At 47.9% G+C, this 27,192-nt stretch overlaps 1 protein-coding gene across 3 annotated transcripts in view; it reads left to right on the top strand.

The window, feature by feature from the left end:
• Nucleotides 1–27,192, top strand: part of LOC147900542 (CLEC16A-like protein) — a 71,715-nt gene that overhangs the window by 33,057 nt on the left and 11,466 nt on the right. For all 3 annotated transcript variants that reach the window (XM_087376900.1, XM_087376899.1, XM_087376898.1), the window contains exon 15: nt 22,987–23,097. In XM_087376900.1, the coding sequence (XP_087233026.1) occupies nt 22,987–23,097 (111 nt within the window). The remainder of the gene's footprint in view (nt 1–22,986; nt 23,098–27,192) is intronic.

Below are 27,192 nucleotides of genomic sequence, written 5' to 3'. Positions count from 1 at the left end.
CTGTAGCCCCAAGAGTAGTCCAGACTCCCAGGCCATCTGCGAAAGGATGGCTCCCTCCAGCTGTCCCGACCTCCCACTGCAAAGAGGAAGGAGTCCCAATCTGCCTGCTCTGCGTGAGCTATACCGAGGAACTCTGGGCCCCTTCCTTGCTGATCCTCTAAGGTCTCAAGGTTGTTGAAGTCCCCTCCTACAATCCAAGAGTCCATCTCTGGCAACAGGTTTGTCAAGGATCTCCAAAAAACGGATCTACGTCGGAGATCAGTCGGTGCGTAGATATTGAGGATACCGATGCGGGATCCCTCAATATGCAGGCCTACCCAAAGCGCACGTCCTGAGATCAAAGTGCCAAAACCAAACACATGCTGAACTAGAGAAGCGTCGATGGAGGTGCAGACACCCCCGCTTCTCCCCTGCTCGCCAATCGATGGTTCCCAGTAAGTGTGGGAGTGTCCTGTGAGGACCTTCCCACAAATACTGGTCTGTGATGCCGAAAGCTTGTGTTCCTGTAGTAGGAGCACATCTACCTTTCCCACCAAGGCTGGCTGGAGTTCCTGTCTGAGCACCATCTTCCTGGGGCCACGGGTGCCTGATGGGTGGAACCCGTTAACGTTCCAAGAGATAATGCGTAAACTCATGAGGAGGGAAGGTGGGCCACAAACAGCTGTCTGCTTGCGGTCGAGGTCGAAGTGGTCGGGGGATGTCCTGTGTGGAGGCGGAGGCGCTTCTGTGAAGGTTTCAAAGGGGATGTCGGATCATCGGACCCATCCTCTAAAACCTTCAGCAGAGGGGAAAGGCCCTTCGTCCCGTGGTGGTAGGCTCTCTCTAACCAGCTCGACGCCTGTGCAAGGGAGATGCCGTAGAAGCCCGCAACCTCTGAAGTCCTCCAGGGACGAAGCCCATCCGCGTAGGCCCACTCCAGCGGTGGCCTAATAATGACCAGGAGTCGGAAACGTTTGGCGCTGTGGCGCCAACGCAGACGAATATCACCCTCCTGCCACTGCTGCTGAAGAAGCTCCGCTGCTCTGCTACCAATCCAGTCCTGCACCTGCTCTTGGGTCTGGTCTCGTATCGTCTCCCAAACATTTTCATTCGTCCATTGCTCACTCCCTTCACTGGAGATAGTGAAGGAATAGCTAGGACCATCGTGCGGAGCCAGAATGGACACCTTACCCTCCGCCCCCTTGCGGAGGAAGAAGATGCTAATGTCTAGGCATGCGGGAAAGGAGCCAATACTCGCTGCATCCAAGTAGTCCCAAGGACATGCTCGGTAGAACTCCAATGGAAGAGCTCTAGGAGCATCCCTTGGGCTTGGGGATGAAGATGAGGAGTTTGAACCGGAGGGAGGGGAGTTGGCCACCTGTGGGGAAGAGCCTCTCCCCGTCGTCGGGCTCGGAGGGATGGACGAGGATGAGGTCTGTGCTGGCTTCGAGGCTGCAGGTGGTGCAGGTGGAGGAGGGGGGGGGGATTCCTTCTGTATCATGCTCGAGGAAGAGAGAGGTGCGGAAGCCACTGGTGCGGGAGGGGAACCTGGAGGGGGTGGGGGTCGGAGAATCGAGGAGGAGGGGGGAGGGCGGGATGAGGGCTGAGGGGGAGGCTGGCTGACCTTCTCCTTACCCTTCTCCTTCCCCTTACCGGGTTGCTGATGGGTAGGGATCATTTGAGGGGGCTCTTACTGTGGCTGGGAAGGTTTTTTGGAGCCTGCTTTGTTGCCCTTCCGTTTTCGTTTGACTTCCGTCCAGCCTTCCCCTTCGGGAGGGGATGTCGCTGACTGGAGTGGAGTATCCTGAACTGCCTGATTGGGGGTCTTCTGAGGTTCTGTACCCGTGAAGCGAGGACATGAGCGAGCCTGGTGCCCGAAGCCGTGGCATCTCAGACACTGGTTTGGGCGACCAGTGATCAGAATGCGTTGCGTCACCACACCTGTGTCTGTCTCTATCTCGAACTCCGAGGGGATGCTCTGCGGATCAAGGACTGCCACTTTGACACGTGGCACCCCTTGGGCTGCCACCGCATCAATGTAGGTGTCCTGCATAGGCCAACCAAAGTGCGCCCCCAGGTCCTTGATGATCGGGCGAAGCTCGGTTGCGAGACTTGGGAAGACAAGGGTAACTGGGTGTCGAGGAATACGAAAGCGGGCGTCGAAGTCCGCTACACTGAAGCCCCTGTACCAAGAGACCATGAGAATGATCTTCCCACCCACAGAGGTAGGGGATTGTCTGACCATGTTGCTCGCAGCTTGTGCTGAGGAGAGCTTAAGCCAGAAAATGCCACGTCCCATGAGTGCAACCTCCTCAATGTGACTGTCCTCGAGGTAGAGGGTGGACTGCAACCAGTCCCTGATGTCTGCTCGTGAAGGGGAGTAGCCAATGATCCTCCCATAAACTGATGTCTGGGAGAAGTCCGTGGCGGCGTGCTTCACCAAGGAGACCTGGTGCTCTGTCAAAGTGATGCGATAGGCTGATGGAGGGGGGAGGTCCGTCTGGGCCACCGGTTCCGGGCACGTAGCCGCCATATCGCTTGACTAACTGTGAACTCCCAAGGTGGGGAAGGAAAGGAAGATGAAGGGGGAGGAATGGGAAGCGAAGCGCGAGCGGAGAGGGTAGGTGAAGTGAGGTGAGGTGAGGTGAGGTGAGGTGAGGTGAGGTGAGGCGAGGGTAGGGTGAGGTGAGTGGAAAGGGAGGTGAGGTGAAGTGAGGTGAGGTGAGTGAAAAAAAAAAAAAGGGTGAGGTGAGGCGAGGGTAGGGTGAGGTGAGTGGAAAGGACGTCGGGTGAGGTGAGTGGAGAGGGAGTGAGTTGGGCTGAGCGGCGAGGGTGGGGGCGAGGAGCGGGCGGGTGAGGCGGGTGGGTGGGGAAGCGAGGAGCGGAAGGGGGTGGGGAGCGTGGAGCAAGCGGGTGAGGCGGGTGGGTGGGGAGAGTGGAGCGGAAAGGGGGTGGGTAGTGTGGAGCAGAGCGGGTGAGCGGGAGGGTGGGGGCGTGGAGCGGAGAGGGTGGGGAGCGACGAGCGGAGGGGGGGTTGTGAGGAGCGGGGGAGGGGAGCGTGGCAGAGAGAAGGAGGAGTGTGGAGGGGAGGGGGTGGCTGGCTGCGCGGCAGCAGCTAGCGGAAGGAGGGGGAGGGGCCGCTCAGACGGCGAGGGGGAGGTAGACGGGGAGCGACGGGGAGGGAGGGAGCTCGCAATATCACTTATTGTGCGGCTGTTTGTGTAATGAAGGGGAAAAAGAGGCCAAGTTAGAGGCCCTTTAGGTGGGAAATGTAGAGAGGGGGGGAGGGCAGATTTGGAGATGGGGAGAGAATAGCAGAAGGAAGGGAGGAGAAGAGAGGAGAAAGGGAAGGAGAGAGGAAGAGAGAGAAGGATGAGGGGATAGAGAGAGAGAGAGGGAGGAGAGAGAGAGTGTGAGCGTAGGCAGCAGGAACCAAGGAGGAGGGAGACTAGATACGATTAGATGTCACAAAAAAAAGGTACATAGTGGGGGGTGGATGGAGACTTATATAGTCCCTCCACATTTCCCACCTAAAGGGCCTCTAACTTGGCCTCTTTTTCCCCTTCATTACAGCCATTCCTTCCCATGGAATTTTGCCCTCAAAATTTCATATGCGGGCTGTTAAATAGGTGCAGCTAACAGCAAATAATAATCATCCCGGTAGGAGATAGGGGTTGTCCTGGACAATGCTCTCTGGCTGCCATGAACTTGCGTACCATGTCTGGTGTGTTCGGGAGGTGACATTTGGTTTCAAATCGGAGTTGTTGGCGACAAGCATTGTACTCCGCATCGTACCAATTGTTGCAGGGTACAGAACCAAGAGGTGGTGGTCTAGTGGACCGTGTGGTGTGGGGAAAGATTTGGAGGGCAGCCTCGTGGAGTGTGCGACTAATCAGGGCAGCACGGTCCTCTATGAGTGGTATGTGATCGATGTAGGTTAGGAGTCTGTTTAGGCGTCTAGAGTAGGCCGGTGAGAGGCTGTGATCAAAGTGTATGTCGTGGTAGGTGTCGTGCTTCCTATGTGGTGTGTGTGGTGTGGCTAAGCGTGGGGTGGCGATAGTGAAGAATATGTAGGCCATCCTTTGGTGGTTCTAGTGATGCCCTATAGGCCATGGTATGTGCCTTGTAGGCATAAGTGTAGGCACTTATTGTGTTAGTGCCTTCTATGCCACATAGGACACTTAGTCCTATGTGACACCTAGGACACTTAGTCCTAGGACACTTAGTCCTAGGCCTAGATACAAGTACTTTGTACTTGTGTTTAGTAACCTTATCCATCTATCTAAGTTTACGTGACTATCATCTTCGACTCATCCTGTACTGCATACACACACACACTCTCTCTCTCAAACGCTACTACAGTGGTATCAGAGCGCTCCTGGACCTGTTCTCTTGCCTCCGGATCTGCATCACGCACAGATTTCAAGAGTTTGCGCTCCATCCGTACAATCCGTACGATTGTACGGACTTTCGTACAGATTCCTTTTTTCCCGTCGCACCTGTTCCGTACAATTGTACCTTCAGTGCCCATCGCACGTGTTCTGTACAACCGTACCTTTAGTGTACCTGCGTCTTTGCGTCGTCACTTGTACTTGTACCGTACGTTGAATATAGTCACGTGCATCCGTACACCGTACCTGCAATCATACCTTCAGTGGTGCTGCGTGTCTTGTACTTCCTACACCGTATATCCGTACAGGTCGTACATTGGATGCCGTACAGCCATACATTGTCTGCCGTACAATCGTACATTGGGTGTTGTACAGCCGTACATTGGCTGTCGTACAACCGTACATTGGGTGCCACCTTCTTATGTGTGAGATCTACAGAGATTGCAGAACATTGAGTCATTCTTGCAGGATATTGAGTCAGATTTGCAGGACATTGGGTCAGATTATCATCCATTGGGTCACATTTGCAAAATTTCAGCAAAATTTGGGGCTTTTCTACATTTGCCCTCTTTTTGGCCTATTTGCCCTCAATAAATTTGGGGCTTTTGCCAAATATGCTGTTTTTGCAGTGAACATTGCCTGTCACAGTCACATTTGGGTCAGATCTGCATTTGCCCTTTGATTTGGGTCAGAAATTTGCAGATATTTGCTGTCATTTTTGGGACAACCAGCTTATTGCAGTGATAGCCTTGAGGCTTTTGGGTTTTCAGGTCTTTTACAAGTTATCACATTTGCTATGGCTTGGAACAATCAAGATTTATTTGGAGTCCTTCGTGAAGATGATAAGTTGGATGGCACCAACTATCCGATGTGGTCTTATCTCATGAAACATATTCTTGTTGCAAAGCATTTGTGGAATATTGTTTCTGGGGCTGATCTGAGGCCAGCCAATCCTTGAGTTATTGTTTCTACTGTTGCACCTTCTGCAGGTGGTACTTCTCCTGATGCCTCTTCCTCTAGCACTCCTGCTGTTGCTCTTCCAACTCAAGAACAGTCTAGATGGGATGCAAGAGATGCAAACGCACATTCATGCATTGCTTTATCATGCAAGAGAATCATTATTCCACACATCCGTTCTTGCAGGACAGCAAAGGATGCTTGGGATAAATTGGCTTCTCTATATCAGATTCGCAATGAAGCTCGTGTTGCATATTTGAGAAGGCAATTACAGGAAGTGAATATGAATGAAGGTGAGTCAATGGATGCATATTTGACAAAGGTCAAGGACCTCATGGAACAGCTTGCCAACATTGATGAAGTGGTGCCAAATTCATAGCTTGTCAGTACTACATTGAATGGACTACCAGATACATATCAAGGGTTTGCTACAACCCTTTGATTAGTGGCCATGGGTAATCCAGACCACTATTCTTTTGATCAGCTTGTTACTTTGCTTTTGCTTGAAGAGCAAAGTAGAGCTAACAGACAAGCAATTATTCCTGATCATGCATTTGCTTCACAGCAAAACAGCAAACAGGAAGAGGCAAGGCTCCCAAGCCTATGGGCAAGCCAAAATCTGCACACAGCAGCTGCAATTCCTCTATGCATAGCAGCTGCAATTCCTCTCATGCATCTAAAAATACAGCAAATAAGGGAAAGAAGAAAAGATGCAACTATTGTCGCAAGCCTGGACATGACATTTCAGAATGCAGGAAGCGCATTGCTTCGGAGAAAAAGAAAGCAAGATTGACAGCTAATGCCTCACATGCCATTGAATCCCATGAGCCAGCAGATGCTTCACATGCACATGCTCTTCAGGATGATTGGGCATGGGCTGTCCATTGCTCATTTGATCCCTCCAAAGCTGATGCACTTTTTACTTCTAATGATGCTCAGTCCTGGTACTTTGATAGTGGTGCTTCCAAGCATGTCACATCTTGCAGACAGTTGTTTCATTCTTTAGCTGATGCACCTCGAGGGGGGACTGTTACATGTGCCAACAATGCTTCATAGGCTGTAAAAGGAGTTGGAGATGTGCAGCTCACATCCATTTCCAGCCATCCTGTCACTTTGACAAATGTTCTTTTTGTGCCTGGAATTGAAGTCAACTTGATTTCAATTTCAGCAATTGCTACTTCAGGTTTCAGAGTAATTTTTGATGGCTACAGATGCCTAGTATATGATCTTCGTAATGACAATGCCATAGTTCTCACTGGCACTTTGCGAAAAGGACTTTATCACCTTGATCATCATGCAGCTGCACTTTATACTGAAGCATTGGCTATTTCAGATTCACAGCTTGCTGAAACTCATCTGTGGCATGAGAGAATGGGCCATCTCAATTATAGAGCTCTTGCAAAGCTGCATTCACACCAGATGGCTAATGATGTACCTCAGACTCACACAGTTTCTAAACATGTGTGTGAGGGTTGTCTTTTGGGTAAGATGCATCGATTTCCTTTTCAAAAGAATTGTCCAAAACTCTCGCAAAGGAAATTGCAGCTAGTACACAGTGATGTCTGTGGCCCAATGAGGACAAATGCCATTGGAGGATACAAGTATTTCATGACTCTCATTGATGATTTCACAAGGTATTGCTGGGTATATCCTTCAAAGGCCAAATCTGAAGTTTTCTTATACTTTCAGAGATGGCTGAATATGGTTGAGAATGAATCAGGATTCAGGCTGCAAGCTTGTCACCCTCAACACAGATAGGGGGGGTGAGTATATGTCAAAGGAGTTTGATGCATTTCTTTCCTCACGGGGCATTATTCACTCATGCACTACTCCTTACACTCCTCAGCAGAATCCTGTTTCTGAAAGGAAAAACAGGTCCACAATGGAGATGGCCAGATGCATGCTCAAGGCCAAGTCTTTGCCCAATAAATTTTGGCTTGATGCAGTAATGTGTGCCAACTATGTGCTGAATAGATCACCTACACGGGCATTATAGACTATGACACCTTATGAAGCATGGAAAGGCAGGAAGCCTTCACTTTCACACATGAAAGTTTTTGGGTCTCTTGCGTATGTTCATGTACCATCTCAGCTGAGACATAAGCTTGATGACAAGGCAATCAAATGCATATTCATTGGTTACAGCCAGGAGAGCAGAGGGTATCGGTTATATCAACCAAATACTGGGAAGATTATTGTCAGTAGAGATGTGATCTTTGCTGAACATTCAGCTTCTCCTCTTGTGGACTGCAAAGCAAAGCCAGATATTGACATGTTTGATGCCTTTGAGTCTTGGTTACCTCTACCATCATCAGAAGAGGATTTTGAGCAGCAACATGCGCCTCCTGCAGGCCCTCCACAAAGCAATAATCAGCCTCAACCTCATGCTGATTTGCAGGCTTCTCTTCCGGCACAAAATGATCCCATTACTCATGATGCAGTCATTGAAGAAAGAGCTGTTAATAGACAGCAAAGGCAAGTTCCCAGATGGCTTCTTGATACATTGAGGGACAGCAAACAAGATCAGCCTTTTGCTGCCCGGACAAGATCAGGGAATAGACAGCATGGTCACTTTCTTGAGTTTGCACTCCTTGCTACAGCTTGCAATGAAGAGCCTTTGTGCCATAAAGATGCTTTTGACAGCAAAGAGTGGATGGATGCAATGAAAGCTGAGTTACAATCTATTGCCAAAAATGACATTTGGGAATTAGTAGATCTTCCACCTGGCAAGCATGCCATTGGAATGCGTTGGGTCTACAAATTAAAAAGAAAATCTGATGGCAGCATAGATCGATACAAAGCCCGTCTTGTTGCAAAAGGGTATGCCCAACAACAAGGCATTGACTTTGAGGAGACATTTGCTCCCACATCCAGGATTACTACCATTCGATGTGTCATTGCCATTGCAGCCCATCATCATTGGCAAGTGCACCAACTTGACATCAAGACTGCCTTTCTTCATGGGGATCTGCAGGAAGAAGTCTATGTCACTCAACCTCCTGGTTTTGAGGTTGTTAATTCTGAAAATAAGGTTTGAAGCAGGCACCCAGGGCATGGTATGTCAAAATTCATGCACACTTACTATCCCTTAGTTTTCAGAATAGTCCCACAGAACCCACTCTTTATTTCCGTGGGAGTGGATCTGATTTTTTAGTGCTGATTTTATATGTGGATGATATGCTTATCACGGGCCCAGATACTCAGCAAATTGCAGCTTTCAAGGCTGATTTGCAGCAGATTTTTGACATGTCAGACATGGGACAGCTCCATTATTATTTGGGCATTCAGTTTGCTCATGTTGAGGGGGGTATCATGATGTCTCAGTCCAAGTATATCGGACAGCTCCTTGATCGTTTTCAGTTTGAGGATTGCAAGCCAATCTCTACTCCAGTGGACCCTGGCTTCAAATTCTCAGCTCATGATGGGAGCCCACCATGTGATATCACTCTTTATCAGCAGGCTGTTGGATGCCTTATTTATTTATGTCACACCAGACCTGACTTGCAGTATGCAGTATCTCAGCTCAGCAGATTCATGCACATGCCCAGTTCACAGCATTGGCAGGCAGTGAAGAGAGTCTTCAGATATCTCAGAGGCACTCAGGATTTAGCCCTCTTCTATGGTGATCAGGGTTCACTTACCATGCATGCTTACACGGATAGTGACTGGGCAGGATGTTCCGACACCAGAGTGTCACATACTGGCAATTGTTTTTTGCTTGGCAATTCATGTATTTCTTGGCTCAGCAAGAAGCAACCGACAGTTGCCACGTCTAGTTGTGAGGCTGAGTACAGGGCAGCCTTCACCGCTACAGTAGAGTGTGTTTGGCTTCGACAGTTACTTACAGATCTTGGTATTTGCCAGACATCCTCCACTATTGTCTACACTGACAGCCAGAGTGCTTTGGCCATTGCGCCTAACCCAGTGTTTAATGCGCGTACCAAGCATATTGAAGTTCACTATCATTATGTTCGGGAGCGGTTGTCAGCAGGCGATATAGAGTTGTCCTATCTTCCCACAGAGGACAACATCGCAGATATGTTTACAAAGGCACTTCCTCGTCCCAAGTTCGAAGTCTTCCGACAGGCTTTACACTTGGTTCCCTTTGTTACATGATCTGACATTCCTTGTACATTCATAGGTGGCTATATCCTTTTGGATGAACATGTGCCACCATGACCAGAAACTACCAGGTATTCTGAGACGTTTCCAGAATACTTCAGCCCATCCCATGGAGGGGGGTTTGTAGGCCATCCTTTGGTGGTTCTAGTGATGCCCTATAGGCCATGGTATGTGCCTTGTAGGCATAAGTGTAGGCACTTATTGTGTTAGTGCCTTCTATGCCACATAGGACACTTAGTCCTATGTGACACCTAGGACACTTAGTCCTAGGCCTAGATACAAGTACTTTGTACTTGTGTTTAGTAACCTTATCCATCTATCTAAGTTTATGTGACTATCATCTTCGACTCATCCTGTACTGCATACACACACACACTCTCTCTCTCTCTCTCAAACGCTACTACAGAATAGGTATGTGTGATCAGCTCCTGGAGGGAGTGGTGCTACAGTGAAGTCGGTGATACATGAAGTGAAGGTAGGGGATCCCATGATGTAATCTACTACACTAGTGCCCCCCCCGTGGTGTGTGTGGTGTGGCTAAGCGTGGGGTGGCGATAGTGAACAATAGGTATGTGTGATTAGCTCCTGGAGGGAGTGGTGCTACGGTGAAGTCGGTGATACATGAAGTGAAGGTAGGGGATCCCATGATGTAATCTACTACACTAGTGCCCCCCCCCCCCTGTGTGGGAAGCAAGTAAAACCACCTGAGGAGGGCCATTCGTCGAGCCCGTTGTAGATGATCAGATCATGCATCCTGCCCAGATCAAGGAGCGCATGTCCATATGGTGTAATAGGCCCATGTCGGTCCGATGAGGTCTTGGTCATACGTGCTCCATCTAGGTCCATGTCTGGTAGCATGATAGAGTCGTCTGGGAAGTTTAGGAGTGGTGTCTGGCGCGTGCTTGTCCTGGCGTTGAAGTCCTCAACGAGGAGAACTTCCCCACGGGCTGAAAGGTCTGGGATATCCTGATGTAAGGGTGCATATGGCGATGTCTCACCCTCCTCTCGTGCCACTCTGGCGAAGTGGGATGTGTTTGGCAGGAAGTAGCATATTGCTATGAAAAGGTCACGGGTGTCTATGCGTCGGATCCGGATCCAGATGAATCGGGAGTGTGCGTCCTTCCTCTCAATGGAGATGGCTCCAACGAGGGAAGACCTGTACAATACTGCGACTCCGCCCGATCCTCGGACTCCTCCTGTATCCCTCGTCTCATCCCTGAAGGCTGACTTCCATGTGTAGCCACTGAGTATCAGTAGTGGACGCTCTGGGCTCTGGTGTGTCTCCGTGTAAAAGACTATGTCTCGTCTTGTATAAGACTCCGAGAAGTTCCCTGGGTCTGACCATAAGGTACCATTACAGTTCCAAATGGTGCAATCTAGGGTCTCGGAAACCTGAGTCTCATAGGCGTCGTCTCCCTAGGAGGTATGGGTGGGAGCGCGACGGGTGGCGATCAACAACCTACCATCTCGGACCACGGTCCATTTTTCCTCCTTGCGGGCAACATCCCGCTGCTACAGAAGAACTCGTCGCTCCTCAATGTGTAGTGGTGTCAAATCCTCGTCCATGGACAGGGTGGGATGCTCTCGTATTGTGATAATTCTTTCTATCTTAAATGGTGCGTTGTCCTATCAGCTAGATTTAGATTTAGATGCTCGTTGGAGAGACTAAAATGAAAACGTTTAGACTTCACAAGCAGTTGTAGCTTGATTGAAGAGATTTTGAACTATCTTTTGATTAGCCTTCTCCTTTAGTGCTAGCCTTCGTCATGGCTGAGTCTGCCCTTCACCTCCGGAGTGCTGGCAGAAATTCAGTATGAAGACTTTGTATAAATGGATGCTCAAGTATGTGTGGGTGTGTGGATTTGTATGTGTGAGAGCATATTTTTATACTATGGTCTACACCCACTGTTGGGCGCTGATGACATCAGTGGGGATGTCATAGTAGCTAGTCCCTGCTATGCGTGATGGAGTTTATGGTTTTCAACCTTGTGAGGGACTATCATGAGATTGAAACTGCACTATGTTGTGTTTTTAAAGGATGAGTTTGGGAATGTTCATGGATTCATCTAGGTATATGCTCTCGTAGAGAGGCTCGGCGTCGGAGTGTCGCTAGTTGAGCATGTGAATCTTTGAAGCGAATGACTAGGGGCTGCTGCCCTCGGTTGGGATCTCTCCCAACACACCATGCTCCCTCTATGCCATGGTAGAGGACTCCCATGGTGGTGGTCACCAAGGTGATCGCCTCCTCCATGGGCGTCGTAGTGGTGTTGGTACTGTCTCGCGTAATCCCTCGTACCCAGATGTTGAGGGCTTCGAAGCCCTCTGCTGCTGCTCCTGTATGGCGGCTGAAACGGTTGCCTTTGCGGGCTCCCGTTTTGCCACGTCCACCCATCTAGTTGTCTCTGCTATAGCCGACTGTATCGTGGCTATCTGTGCCTCCGTCTCTGTGACTGGGGTCCCTCCAGGCGCTGTTCTGAGGGTCTCGAGCGCCATATGAGGAGGTAGATGGTAGAAATTTAGGGGATGGGTAGGCTAGGCAGGAATGGTTATCAATAGAAATAGGCCACGGACTTAGGTAGGTGCAAACAGATCAGGGTTGCTATTTGCAATTCGACTTGACATGCTGGTTGGGTCAACCGTCACACGTTGACTATGTTGGCGGGAGTTGCAATTGACCCGGTCAGCGTGATATGGTCGGCTGAATCTAGTCGGCCATTTTTATGGCTGGACTGCCCTATATGAAGGAGGTTCATTGTATACATCCAGTAGGAGCCCCCTTGATGTGGATCCATTATTGGGTCCATGATTTCATGTCACTAGAAAGGCAACATTGCAATTCAATTTCACCCCTTGGATTGTGTAACTAAGGTGGATGCTTTGTAAGATCTATGGTCATAGGGTCTTAGACTTAGTCATTAACTATGTTGTGGAATGGTTGGACCATTAGTGGGTCATTGGGACCATAATAACTAGTCCACTAGATGGCTTGGTTAAGGTTCTTCCATGGACCACCTTGTAATGGAGGCCTTGCCACAAATTTCCTACTGTGAAAGATGAAGATTTGGGGCCACCTTGTGGTAAGGATGATGTGGGAGATCACGACATTAATAGAGTTGAGGCCCTAGGACATATGTTGCCGGCAGGTGGTGACACCAGTAGATCTTGCAATAGTTAGAGATTGGGTATTGCGTGATGTAGAGGCCCTAACCAGAATCATTAGAACGATTGTAGATATAGCCCCACCGATATTGAGCTTGTAGATGCAGTGTTTCAAGCATGGACCGTTTTGAAGGACATGTACAAGGTTAGCAATATAATAAGGATCCTCAACGTCGAGACGGCACTACACAACATGAGGATGGATGAGGGTGCAAAATCACATCACAAAGACTAAAGATAGTCAGGGACAATTCTCGGCAAGTGGTCAACAAATAGATTTGTCCTGAATTGCCAGGCTTGTGCTTAGCATGCTCCAGATGAGCTATAGCATATGAGCTATAGAGTTTTTGTAACCACAGTGATGGCAGGGTATTGGTTGGCACCAATGACATTCGAAGAGCTAGTGCCCCTAGTCTTGTAGGAAGAAGAAGAAGAAGTTTGGTTGGCACCAATGACATTCGAAGAGCTAGTGCCCCTAGTCTTGTAGGTTCATGGATCTAGTGATAAGGCCTTTCTTGCAAGGGGGAAAGGCAAGGCTAAGCGTGCTTAGGGTAAGAACAGTGATGGCAGGGTATTGGTTGGCACCAATGACATTCGAAGAGCTAGTGCCCCTAGTCTTGTAGGAAGAAGAAGAAGAAGTTTGGTTGGCACCAATGACATTCGAAGAGCTAGTGCCCCTAGTCTTGTAGGTTCATGGATCTAGTGATAAGGCCTTTCTTGCAAGGGGGAAAGGCAAGGCTAAGCGTGCTTAGGGTAAGAACCCGAACTATACAACTTGAAGATGGATGAGGGGGATTCAGTGCAAAATCACATTACAAAGATTGACGATAGGCAGGGACAGCTCTTGGCAACTGGTTTTGTAACCAATTGCCAAGAACTGTAGAGGTTTTGTAACCACAGTGATGGCAGGGCATTGGTTGGCACCAATGACATTCGAAGAGCTAGTGCCCCTAGTCTTGTAGGAAGAAGCTCGAGAGAAGAAGTTTCATGGATCTAGTGATAGGGCCTTTCTTGCAAGGGGGAAAGGTAAGGCGAAGCGTGCTTAGGGTAAGAAACCGAACTATACAACTTGAAGATGGATGAGGGGGATTCGGTGCAAAATCACATTACAAAGACTGACAATAGTCAGGGATAGTTCTTGGCAACTGGTCAACAAATGATTTTGTCTTGAATTGCCAGGCTTGTGCTTGGCATGCTCCCCATGAGCTATGGAGGTTTTGTAACTACAATGATTGTAGGCCATTGGTTGGCGCCAGTCACATTCGAAGAGCTAGAGCCCCTAGTCCTGTAGGAAGAAGCTCGGGAGAAGAAGTTTAGCGGATCTAGTGATAAGGCCTTTCTTGGAAGGGGGAAAGGCAAGGCTGCTTGATGGTGACTCCAATGACAACAAGTCAGCATATTCTAAGAAGAAAAAGAATTGTGTCTACTGCAAGAAAGTATGACACTGCGCAAAGGATCGCCAAAAAAGAAGGCAGACCAGAAAAAGGAGGATTGTAAGAAGTCAAAAGGAGAGTCCAATTAGAAGCCACCTACTTGGTTATGATCACAAAGAGGTATTCATCACTTGCAGTGAGAGATGGAGAAAGTGATTGGTATGCCGACAATGGAGCCTTAAGCACACATCAAATATAAAACTATGGTTCAAGAATCTTGCTAGTGCTAGTGCTGGATCAATCCATTATAGTTGGTGACAATTGAAGCTAACCAAGGGTATTGGCAGTGTTCCATTCACATCAAGTATGGGTGAGAATAAGGCATTGGCAAATGTCTTGTATGTACTTGATCTATGTAAAAATTTTCTTGATGTTTGTCAATTGGCTAAAAGCAAGATGTCGTCAATTGGCAGACGCAAGATTTCATGATTGTGGATGAGAGGTTCAGGCACATTGGATACTCAGCTGTGGAAGGCAAGCATAGAGGGCCTTCCACAATTTTTTAAGCAAGTAGGAAGTTTGAAGAGCTTGCAGCAAGCGGCAATGGCCATCATTCCTGACGGAGGCCACGAATTGGGCTTCTGAGCCATTTGAGTTGGTTCCTGTTGATATCATGGACTCATGTCTACAAGATCACTTTTCGGATCAGGATACTTTTATTGATGATTTCTGTGGAAGACTTGGGTTGACTGTTTGTTTAAGACGTCTCAAGCTCTTGAAAAATTTAAAGAATGAAGAGCTAAAGCAGAAAAGGAGAGAGGAAAGAAAGTTAATACTTTTAGAATAGACTGAGGGGGAGAATTCACATCAATGAGTCTGGACATTCCAGGGATAATCATATGCAGTGGGTGTAAAATATTCCTTGTTTTTCAAGTTGTCAAAGAACACTTTGCTGGGATTATCCTGGTCACCCTCCCACCTGTGAGCATCCATATGAGGAGGACATGGGGGAGGTATGAGAGAAAGGGAGGGCTGCCACATGAGCAGCATGCAGGCTGCCATGTGGCGGGAAGAACTGGCTGCTGCTAGAGGGCAAGATAAAAAACAGCAGGTCCATAGCCAGCAGAAAAGGCTGCATAAGGGCGGCCTTAAAGTCCCTGCAGATAGGTCTGCAGCAGAGCAGACAGCTGAGTGCAGTAGACTATCGCGGCAGTAGAGCAGGTCGGGACATAACCAGAACAGGCTGGGGCAGTAAGCGACTGCCACATGGCAGTCAGACAGCACCAAACTGGGTCAGCAGACTGGTTGGGCCAGTCTGCATATCTGGTCGGTTATTTTAGGGGGGCTCCAGCTGTTGGGGTAAAGGCACATTGCCAAGCCTTCATTAAAAGATAGGACACCTATGACTGTCTTAAGACAGTCATAGGGTAAACCTAATCCTAATAAAACATAAGTGAGTTTGTGGTGTGGCTCATCATTCTTCACACCCGCACTAGAGTGTCACTCTCTCTCACTCTCTTCCACTACTCTCTCCCCCTTTCAACTGGTATGAGAGCCTCCTTTCCCTTGCCTCCTCTCCCTAGCCTCCTCTCCCTAGCTTCCTCTCCCTAGCCTATCCTTTCCGTACGGACGTACGGACAGAGCCGTACGGCCGTACGTCGTCCGTACGGTTGTACGGACGGACCTGGCGCGGCCATACCTGCGCAGGACGACCAACAGTACGGGCGCGACAGCGGATCAGGGCCACGGTGAAGGCGAGGGCTGCGCGGCGTGAAGGCGAGGGCTGCGCGGCGTTTTTTGCGCAGGCTGTAGGGCAGCGGCGCATTGCGCAGCCAGAGCGCGGGCTGTGTCGTGGGCACGGGAGCCGTTCGGGCGTGGGCACGGGTGGCGCAGCTGCTTCGAGGCAGCCGTACAGACTGTCCGTACAGTCGTACGGACTGTCGTACAACTGTACGGACGCCTCACCTGCAGGTACAGTAAAGTACAGCAGGACTTGTTTGTTTTTGCTGCAAAGACTCGACTTTTTTGGGGGGAAGCGTGCCTGCTACAGGGACAGAGAGTACACAGGTACTCTGCAGGGACAGAAGTACAGCAGGTACTGAAAAGTACAGCACACACACATTTTTTTGTTGGAATAGGAATAGTGCTGAAGCACTCTGTTTTGTACATGTACGCGCAGTACATGAAGCATTCCTGATGCATTCCTGAAGCATTTCAGCTGTATACTGTGCATTTGTTGAGGTACAGCAGGTATCTCATGTCACTCACGCTTGAGGTGACTTGTGCCACAGTGGTGGTGTTTGCGCAGTTACTGGTCTTTCAGGAAGGTCAGATGCTTGTTTTGCAGAAGCTTCTATGCATTTACTGAGTGCAATTCTCAGTTTTGGGTGACCATTTCAAAGGGCTTTTGCCTGGATGTGTTTGCAGTATATGCCTTGAGGCAGTGTGTAGCCAGGGAGCACACATTTGCTTTGTTTCCGCAGTGCATTTGGTGACATTTGTTGCAGGTCACGTTCTTTGTACGCACTTTGAAAATCTCAGTTGAGCCACGCTTGGTCAGGGCGCATCGAGTTTACTCGGTCCCTAACTGCCCATCGTTGACAGTGCTCAAAAGATTTTCTTCTTGGTGTTTGTACTTTGTGATTTGTGTATTGTCAGGTACAAGTGTCAGAGAGATTTTCATATTGCATGCTATCTCAGTGTTGAGGTGTTCTCCACTTGATTCAGGTGTCAGATCAAGGGGCTTTTGCCCAGACTTTGTCTAATAGCACTTGGGTTACTGACAGAGATCTTCAGATGCATTTTCTCCCCTTGGTATAAGGGTGATTGCTTGGGATTTATCCCATTTACTGTTGCAGGTTTTGTGACAGGCTGAAGGGTCATTTACTGTTTTTTGGGTGTTTGTCAAGTGGTTTCTGAAATTTAACTCAGTGCAAGACCTCATCTGAGGTGGGAGAAGTGATCAGTACAGTCAGTACAGCAGTGTTTACAGCAGTGTTGGTGGTTTTGTCAGATGATTGTGCACTGTTAAGCACTTGTTGAGCAGCTGCAGCAGTCTGAAATTACTGTTTTTATGCCTCTTTGAGCACAGTACAGTGTGTCAGAAGGTACAGTACTTGCAGGGTCATTTACTGTTTTGCTGCAGATTTTACTGACAGTAAAAAACAGCACCATTGAGAGTGCTTCTGGCTCTTGAATAGAGCAGGTTTTTTCTGAGAAATCAGAATTTTTTTATTCAGTCTTTTTACTTCCAGGGAGTCAGGTACTTTCCTCATCTGATATGGCATCAGGGGGAGGTGATTCTTCAATTCTGAACATAAAGAAACTGGAAGGAGCACACAACTATGCATTATGGGCAGAACAATGCTTGAATGTACTTCTGTTAAAGAAGATTGCTAAGCCCATAAGGGTGAAGGGTGTCAAGCCATCTGACATGGCAGTTGATGACTGGGAAGAGCTTGATTTGTCCGCGAGGGCAGCTATCATGCTCACTATTTCAGACACTCTTGTGTTCAATGTACAGGCTGGAAAGACCTCTTATGGTCTATGGCAAAGACTAGAAGAATTGTATGCCCAAAAGAGCTCAGCCAGTAAGGTTTATTGGCTGAAGAAGCTGGTCGATCTTCGCATGAAGGAAGGTACAGCTATGACCTCACACTTGAGTGAGTTCAATGCTATCTTTACACAGCTGATTGCACAGGGGTTGAACCTTGATGAGGAGTTCAAGGCTACTTTCTTGCTGTGTACCCTCCCTGAGAGTTGGGACACTTTCAAGACCACCCTGTCAAACTCGGAATGCCACTCTTATTTATGCTGATGTAGAGAGCTCTCTCCTTATGGAGGAGATGAGCAGGAAGAATAATGCGGGCAGCAAGTCTTCAAATGCTTTGCAGGTACAGGACAGAGGCAGGACTCAGCAGAAGGGGAGATCTGCTAGTAAGTCCAAATCCCGCAGTCAGTCCCGTGGCAAAAAGGACATTGAATGCTTTTATTGTGGCAAGAAGGGACATGTGAAGTCGAAGTGCTTCAAGTTCATACGGGATCAGAAAGCCAAGAAGGCTGAAACAAAGGATGCAGGAAATGCAAGCAAAGGCAAAGGCAAGGCCAAGGCAGATGACTTGGATGCAGTGAATGTTGCAGCAGAGGACAGTGACAGTGACATACATGATGTTTTATGCTCTTCTGCTGTAATACCACATGCTTTGGTTATTGATGGCCATGACATGCACACCTGGCTCTTGGATTCAGGTGCCTCTTTTCATGTTACTCCTCATAGGGAGTGGTTTACTTCCTACACAGGTACTCATGGAGTTGTTCATCTTGGGAACAACTATGCATGTCAGATTGCAGGGATTGGCAGTATACAGATAGTATTTCCTGATGGATAGTCATTTATGCTTGATGGTGTTCGCCATGTGCCGCAAATCAAGAAAAATCTGATTAGCACTGGCTCATTGGATGACAGTGGTTACCACACCACATTTGGGGATTCCAAATGGGTGATTACTGATGGCCAGACTGTAGTGGCTGAGGGTTTTAAGAGTGATACCTTCTATCCTCTTTATGTTTCCAGTGTGGGTAATCATGTTGTTGCCATAACCGAGCTGCCAAAGGTTTCATTGTGGCATAGCCGGTTGGGACACGTCTGTTAAAGGAATGCAAGAACTGTCACGTTTGGGTTATCTGCCGCCTCTCTCTTTTTCAGATTTGCCTACTTGTGATCATTGTATTTTTGGCAAGCACTCTGTCACTCCTCATAAGAGGAGAACTCCTCAGAATAGAGCACCACTTGATCTAGTGCACACTGATTTGTGTGAGATGCCACAGCTATCACTAGGGGGTGCAAAATATTTTATTACTTTCATTGATGATGCCACACGTAAGGTGTGGGTCTATTTCTTGAAGCATAAGGGAGATGCCTTAGATGCTTTCAAGAAGTTTGTCGCTCAGGTTGAGAATCGGACAGGTCGTAGGCTGAAATACCTCAGATCCGATAATGGGGGTGAGTATGTGTCACATGCTTTTGTGCAGTTTTGCCAAGCTAAGGGCATCAAACAGGAACTCACAGCCCCTCATAATGCATCTCAAAATGGTGCAAGTGAGCGGATGAATCGAACTATTCAGGAGAAGGTTCGATGTATGTTGTCTTATGCTGCATTACCCCATGGCTTTTGGGCAGAAGCCGTGCAAACAGCAGTTCACATTATTAACAGGTCACCAAATAAGGCTTTGGAGTTGAAAGTGCCAGAGGAGGTGTGGTCTGGCAAGCCACCCTCATATAAGCACTTACGTGTATTTGGCCGCGAGTGCTTTGCTCATGTACGCAAAGATCTACGCACCAAACTGGATCCAAAGTCTATCAGATGCATCTTTATGGGTTATGGTGACGAAGGTGAAATGGGGTACAGGTTATGGGATCCCGTTAAACGGAAGATTATACGCAGCAATGATGTCATCTTTAAAGAAGATAGTGTACACAAGGAACCCGTGCAACCTGTGGAATACAGGAGGGTTATTTATGATGATGTTGGACAGCAAAGAATGCCCATTTATATGCAGCAGCAGGCTGCTGCAGATTACCCTGTTCAAGAGGGTATACAGGCTGAAAATCAGCCAGATAATTTAGCCAATGATGCACCACTGGATGTGCCAACAGATGGGGCTGTAGAACAGCCAGATATGGTGGTACAGCCACCCGTCATGCATGAAGAACAGGCTGGACAGCAGCCTAATCCGGAACATTTTGTTAGGAGGAGCACCCGTGCACAACGGCCTCCTGCCAGGTTTGTTCCAGGAGCCAATAATGTGGCTGATTTTATCATGCTGACAGATTGTGGTGAGCCTTCCAGCTTCAAGGAAGCTATGGGAAGAACAGAGAAAAAGAAGTGGGAGAAAGCCATGCAGTTAGAAATGGACTCCCTACTTCAGAATGATACATGGGACTTGGTGCAGTTACCTGCAGGCAGAAAGGTTTTGCCATGCAAGTGGGTTTACAAAGTCAAAGTGGATTCAAATGCTTTACCTCGGTATAAGGCCAGATTGGTTGCCAAGGGATTTAAGCAGGAAAAGGGCATTGATTTTGATGAGATTTTTTCCCCTGTAGTCAAGATGACTACTTTGAGAGCAGTGTTAGCTCTTGTTGCTCATGACGACATGGATTTATGTCAGATGGATGTGAAGACAGCTTTTCTTCACGGAGATCTTCATGATGAGATCTATATGAGTCAGCCAGAGGGATATGCTGTTAAAGGGAAAGAACAGCTTGTGTGTAAGCTCAAGAGGAGCTTGTATGGACTCAAGCAGGCGCCAAGGGAGTGGTACAAGAAGTTTGATGCCTTCATGCAGTCCCAAGGGTATCATCGGTGTGAGACCGATCATTGCTTGTACACCAAACGGGCAAAGGATGGCAGTTTGATGCTACTCATTCTATATGTGGATGACATGCTTATTGCCAGTAAATCTCAGCATGAGATTAGTGCTTTAAAGAAACAACTGCATAAGTCTTTTGACATGAAAGACTTGGGTGATGCAAATCATATTCTTGGCATGCGTATTACTCGTGACAGGTCCAAGGGACTTTTGTTTCTGTCACAGAAAGAGTATATTGACAAAGTACTGCAGAAATTTAAAATGGAGGGGGGGAAGTCTATTAGTACCCCTTTAAAACTCAGCAGTAAGGACAGCCCCAGATCAGATGATGATAAGGCTGAAATGGCCAAGGTTCCGTATGCATCTGCAGTTGGATCTTTGATGTATGCCATGGTTGCCACTCGTCCGGATATTGCTTTTGCGGTGGGAGTCATCAGCAGGTATATGGCAAATCCAGGCAAGCGGCATTGGGAAGCAGTGAAAGGTGTCTTGAGGTATCTTAAAGGTACCAAAGACTTGTGCATATGCTATGGTAGGCAGGATGCATTGGTGCATGGTTTTACAGATTCAGACTATGCAGGGAATGCAGATAACCGGAAGTCTACTACCGGTTATATTTTCACATTTGCAGGAGGTGCTATATCATGGGTGTCTCGGTTGCAGAAATGCGTTGCACTGTCAACCACAGAAGCTGAATATGTTGCAGCCACTGAGGCTTGCAAGGAAGCAATATGGCTTACTCGGCTGGTGGGAGATTTGGGCATTATAGGAGATATGCCAGTTTTGCATTGTGATAGTCAGAGTGCTATCATGTTGGCAAAGAATCCGGTCTTTCATCAGAAGACCAAGCACATAGAAGTGAAATATCATTTCATCAGGGAGGTACTGGAAGACAAGCGACTTGAGCTTGTGAAAGTACATACTGATGATAATCCTGCAGATTTGCTCACTAAGAGCTTGCCTACAGAGCGGTTTGCACATTGCCGCCACATCATGGGATTAGGATGAGACCATTCTTACTTTATGGTCTTGTATACAGTAACTGTATATTGCTGTAATTTTTATTCTTTTCTCCCCTTTAGGCACATTGGCCTTTAGGTGGGAGGTTGTTGGGGTAAAGGCACATTGCCAACCCTTCATTAAAAGATAGGACACCTATGACTGTCTTAAGACAGTCATAGGGTAAACCTAATCCTAATAAAACATAACTGAGTTTGTGGTGTGGCTCATCATTCTTCACACCCGCACTAGAGTGTCACTCTCTCTCACTCTCTTCCACTACTCTCTCCCCCTTTCACCAGCCCTATATAAAGGGCCCAAGCCGTGGTTCCCATTATTCATCCATTGTGCTTCAGCATAAGCTGCCTTGGAGAGCAGCAGGGAGGCCAGCAGTCCCTCTGAGTGAGCCTCACATTGGCGGCAGATTGGAGCAGCGGAGAAGGCCACAAACAGGCAGTCCAGTCTGCACGTCGCCTACAGGGTGAAGAGCAGGACACTGCAGGGTTAGATCTTTGGTGCCTCAGGTTTGGGCTGCAGTACAAACAGCAGGGAGGTCGAAAGATTCAGGATTCAAGGTGCCTCGTGCCTCATTGATTGGCTGCAGATGGAAGCAGCAAGGAGGTCAAGGAATGGAAGCAAATAATGCCTCACCATTGGCTGTCCACCAGAACAGCAAGGTCGTCTGCTTGTAAGGCATCTACTCAGCCCACTGAAGCTCTAGGAGAGCAAGCAGGCTGGCAGTGTTTTGAAGGTGCCAGGAGGAGGTAGGAGAATGGTTTTGTAGTGCCAGGACTCCACATCTAGGCAGCAGCTTAATTGCTAGATGGTGGCACACTGTGCACACCTTTGTTTTGTCCATTTTTGGCGCAATATATATTTACTGTTTCTACTCTCATGAGCATAGTTCAATAATGTCTGCATCCATCTATGTGTACACACTAAGGAAGGGAGTCCTAGCAAATTCTTGTTCAATGCATTTTGCAAGAACGGGATCAAATGCAAGCTGATGACAGTATGGACATTCTAGCAAAAGGGTGTTTGAACTGAAGAATCTGACAATTGTGGAGATGGGCTTGAGCATGCTGAGAGGTAAAAGTGTTCAAAGGTACTTCTTGGCCAGGAGCAGGAAAGGATTAGGGCAAGAAGAGTGCACAGCGTTTGTGGTGATCTTGAGAGGAGAAGCATTTGGAGGGTATTTCTAATTCTATTCTAACATTCCTAAGTAACTTGTTTAAAAGGTACATTGTTTCTATCATTTTACGCCTTTATAAATGAGCTTGTACGATCACAAGTGCTGTAAAATATATATAGTCTACTTATGCAATTGGGAAGGTTGGTCCCTTGTCTCACTCAAGATGCTGGTTTTCCTTCATCTGGACATCTGCAGTCCTTAAGTCTACTCAGATTTTGGAACCATACTTTTTGAGTAAAGTATACTTATTTATTCCATGATTTCTGTCTGTGTAATCAAAATCTCAATTTCTGATTCATTTCTGTTAAGTTACTAAATTCACTCCATGCATGATTTTGCTGTGTATGTAAACACCTTTTACTGGTCTCAGGTGACCGTCTGATAATATTATGTTTTTGTCTTGTTTTGTTTTTCTTTTGGTGGTGGGGGGGATGATTACTTGCAGCAAGCTTTGGTGGGCAGCACTTCAAACGAGGAATTGCTTTTTTCTTCTCCTCCAAATGGTGAAGCTGATGATACTGTGGGTCTGAATGATATAACAACCTTCAATATCACGGTGAGGAGAACTAGTACTGCTGGACCTGGTTATAGATTTTATTGTGGGGGAGTTTGGGTCATCTCCTTTTGTGAGTAATTTTTAGTTGATATTTTTGTCAGAGGATGCTTGATTGAATTACCCCTCTCTGCTCATTGGAAGTAGAGGCTCTTCACCATGAAAGCTATGCTGTGGCCCTCTTTCTAATATAAACGTTTTTTGTAGCCTCTGTGATTTTGTCTGTGTGTTCTCAAATTTAGGTTTGCTTTGCAACATCTTATTGTGTGCTGAAGCCTCAAGTTTCTACTTATGCTCTGGGAAGTACTTGACACACTTCATCTTGTCTTTTGTAAAACTGGATATATAAGTTTATCAATGTTTCCTGTCGACAGCTGTGTGATACCTTCCACATGAGCCAGAATGCCTGTAAGCATGTTAAGTGCTTGCTGCAGCACCTGTATGCAGTGGAAAATGTATGCAGACTCCTTCCAAAACGCACCCAACAGTACGCTCTAAATGAACACACAATAACACAGATATGCAGGACATTAAACAGCAGAAAGAACTCCACAAAATACTCAGTCTATTCATCAACTGATGTGGGAAAACGCAGCTCAAGGAAGGGCACAAAACCTCCAGCAGGTGGATAGCAAACCTCATCTTTGTTTGGGGAAGAGGTGAGACTTGGGTCAGCCTTGTTCCACATGAGAGCCATGCATGGAACTGGTAGTTGTCACCTGGTGGAGCTTTCATCACTGCTCATTTCTTTCATTTTCTTGGCTCAATCAGCTTGATTGGCTGCTCCTGATGCTGGCTATGATTCCTGTGTCAGTTGTGGATCTGGTGGACAGCTGCGACTCTCATATGATCTATTCTACTTCTATTTAGCAATGTGCGTTGTCTCGGAATTGTAGTGGTGTCACAAAGCATGAGCAAGCAACTAGCGACGTTGTTTACCGATCAGGAGCATTCGGAGGCTTTGCAGGCACTCTGTCTGCATAAATGCCCGGGAGAGGATGGCTTGATACCGCTGACCTTCTTCAGTGCTTCTGGGAGCACATTTGTACTCCCCTCCGGCGGGCCTTTCAAAAGATCTTCGACACCGGCCTTCTTCCTCAGCCTTGAGCAGGGGATGGATTTGTTTGATCCCTGCTAGATACAACCTACAAGATCCTAGCTAAGGTCTTGAGTATGCGTATGTGGCCACATCTGGTGGACATCATTCACGGCACTCAGATAGGGTTCGTCCAAGAACGCAGCATCTTGGACAACATCTTCACTTTTTGGGAGGCGCTTGATTGGGCCTAGGAGTCGTCCTAGCCTCTCGCTATCCTACTCTTGGATTTCGAGAAGGTGTATGACAGGGTGGAGTTTTTGGAGGGCACTATGCAGCGGCTGGGCTTTTCCAACAAAGTGGATTAGAGGAGTCTTGGCCCTTTATGCACGCAATCATAGTCAAGTGCTCATTGGTGGGCACACATGTGACGCCTTCCCTCTCTCTTGTTCAGTTCGGCAGGGCTGCCCCCTCGCCTCTTTCTTGTTTCTTTTTGTTACGGAGGTCTTGGGCTACTTTTTGCGCTCTCAGGCCGGGGGCCTCACAAGAATGAGACTTCCACGCTGGCAGGAGGAGGAGCTGGTAGACTCGGAGTTTGCAAATGACACTTCACTTTATGTGAAGGGCTTTGCAAAGAGCGTGGAGGCGATTAGGAGGGCATTGGCCATGTACTGTACGGCTTCGAGTGCAGGGATCAACTGGGCCAAATCAGTCGGCTCCCTTACAGCCACTGAAGAAGTTCAAGAGATTCGAGATTGAGGGTGGTGGTCCTTGGCTTCTATTGGATCCCGCAGGGCAAACAATATGTTATCTTGGGTGCTAGGTGGACTTGGAGATCTCCGCAGAGCAACAGATAGCCCCGGTGTTGGAGAGTGTGCGGTGCAAGCTATCTTCTACTGAAGCTCAGCCAAACTCTCTTTAGCAAGCAGAGCCCTACTAGTGAACCAGGTACTCCTTGCCACAGCTTGGTACATTGCATCTTGCTGGTGTTTTCACAGAGGCATGGGTTAGCTAAGGCGTTTGGTACGCAATTTCCTTTGGGTAGGTTCAGGCGGCACCTCGAAACACCCGAGCTAGAGTAGCATGGTAGATAGTGATGTGCATCAGGATGCTATATGTGTCCAATGGTGACAAAGCTTTGCAAATAAATTCAAATGAGTAATATCCTTATCATAACTAGGATTCATAATTATTGTATATCATTTCTTTGGTGGGACATCCACAATTACTCATTTTCAACCATGCATTGTAGACAATTGTCAAGGAGTTGGGAATCGGCATGCTTATGCCATACATGTATGTTAAGGTCATGAAACTTTGAAATATCTTCCAATAAGTAATAAAATTTTACTCAAAAGTTTAACAAGGATTGTACATCATTTGTATGGTAGAAGATGCACTTTTTCTCATTTTCAACCATGGATGGTGCATTATTGTCAAAAGATTGTGCATCAGTATGCTCATACCATACATTTATGTGTCCAATGGTCACCAAACTTTAAAAGGTCCTCCACTAGCCTAGGGGGGCCTCGGCATCATTGATCCGGTGATGCAGAGTCTTCCTAGGCAAGTTGATAGTGTGAGGTCTCACTCCAGGCTCGGAGCCTTGGAAACTCCCAATGCAATGTGGATAACCCATGAACACCTCCCATACAGGGATTTTCTCGTTTGCACCTCTCATAGGAAAGGGCTCCCTTCTGATGAGAAGCTTTTTTAGAGTTGGAAGCGCTTGTCGCTTGGTGCAGGGAGGAGTTCGATAGGCAACCATTGCTATGGCACGTATGGCACCTAGAGGTTCGAGATCCAGAGGGGCGCATGCTTGGTCAACGGACGCATATCAATTGGGCACAGTGGGATAGTGACTTGGCGCACTACTTTGGGACTTGGAGGCAGCTTCCTATAGAGGAGGAGGACATAGACCAGGCACTGTCACACATCAGAGGAGATGGGGCCAAGGCGGATGAGATAGATGCATTGATACTAGACTCTTGGTGGGAGGGACTGAGCACCACCTGGACTCTACACTGTTGGTCTGGGCGGTTTTCACAGACAGGAGTGTCTCTTAGGGTACAGTTCCTCAAGCAGTCTCTTTGCCGCTTCCAGCATAGGTTCTACAGAGTAGCAAAGGGAGGCCTTTTGCTTGCAGAGCTGGAGTGGGACGAGGATGGGCTTACTTGGCAGAGGATCAAGATTGTGGGACGGCTGCTCAAGAATTGGACCATTGTCCTAGATACGTTCCTCTCGGACAGGGAGGGAGCACACTGGCGCCTATGGTTATGGGAGGGGCGTCCTCTTAGAGACGTTTAGTGGGATCCAGGGGAGCGGTTCTGGCCTGCTCGAGTAGGGTACTCTCTCATGGTGGAGGAGGTGGCTTGCTTCTCGAACACAACCCGTATAGGTTTTCGTTTGCAATTGGAGGCGGTAGCATGGACTCCCTTGAGGGAGCAACATTGGGTCGAGCAGGAGGTCCCCAGAGAGATCATTCCCCGGGTTCCGGTCGCGCCTCTGGTCCAGCTTGCTACCACGAAAGATTTCCAGTTTCTTCTAGATGGCAGCACATGGGGGCTTACCCATTGGCCCCTGGTTGGAGCATACGAGGATGGATGACAGATGCCTGTGCTGTACTACAGATTCCTTATTGCCTTTGGGGATGCCCGGCAGCATAGAGGGTTTGGTCAGCAGCTCTAAGGATAGTGGCGAGTACCTAGTGCATGTCACTTGGGGGATGGTGCGGAGGCACCGCGCCATCTTTTCGGATTCATGGATAGACAGTGACCAGGATCGAGGCACATGAGGCAGTTCCTCCCAGACAGAGGATAGCTTGTGGGAGACAGTGGCTTGCATCACTGCTTGGGTCGCTCGCTACAGTTGGGTGATGAGAGGCCAGCAAACTACCCCAGCGGCCACTTTAGTTGTCATTCGGTAGGACATCATCTACACTGCACATATTATTTGGGAGCATGAGACTCTGGAGAATGATTGGCGGAAGGCATGCGCGCTTTTGCAAGGCATGGCTTGCAGGCTTCTTCTATATTCTCATAGAGAGAGGCATCTGTTGGTCG

The sequence above is a fragment of the Dipteris shenzhenensis genome, chromosome 7 (genome assembly GCF_047967505.1).
Source record: "Dipteris shenzhenensis isolate YYH24624 ecotype China chromosome 7, Dip_SZ_1.0, whole genome shotgun sequence".
Lineage (NCBI taxonomy): Eukaryota > Viridiplantae > Streptophyta > Polypodiopsida > Gleicheniales > Dipteridaceae > Dipteris > Dipteris shenzhenensis.
Note: the sequence above shows the minus strand (reverse complement) of the source record. Positions and strands in the feature narration are given on the sequence as shown.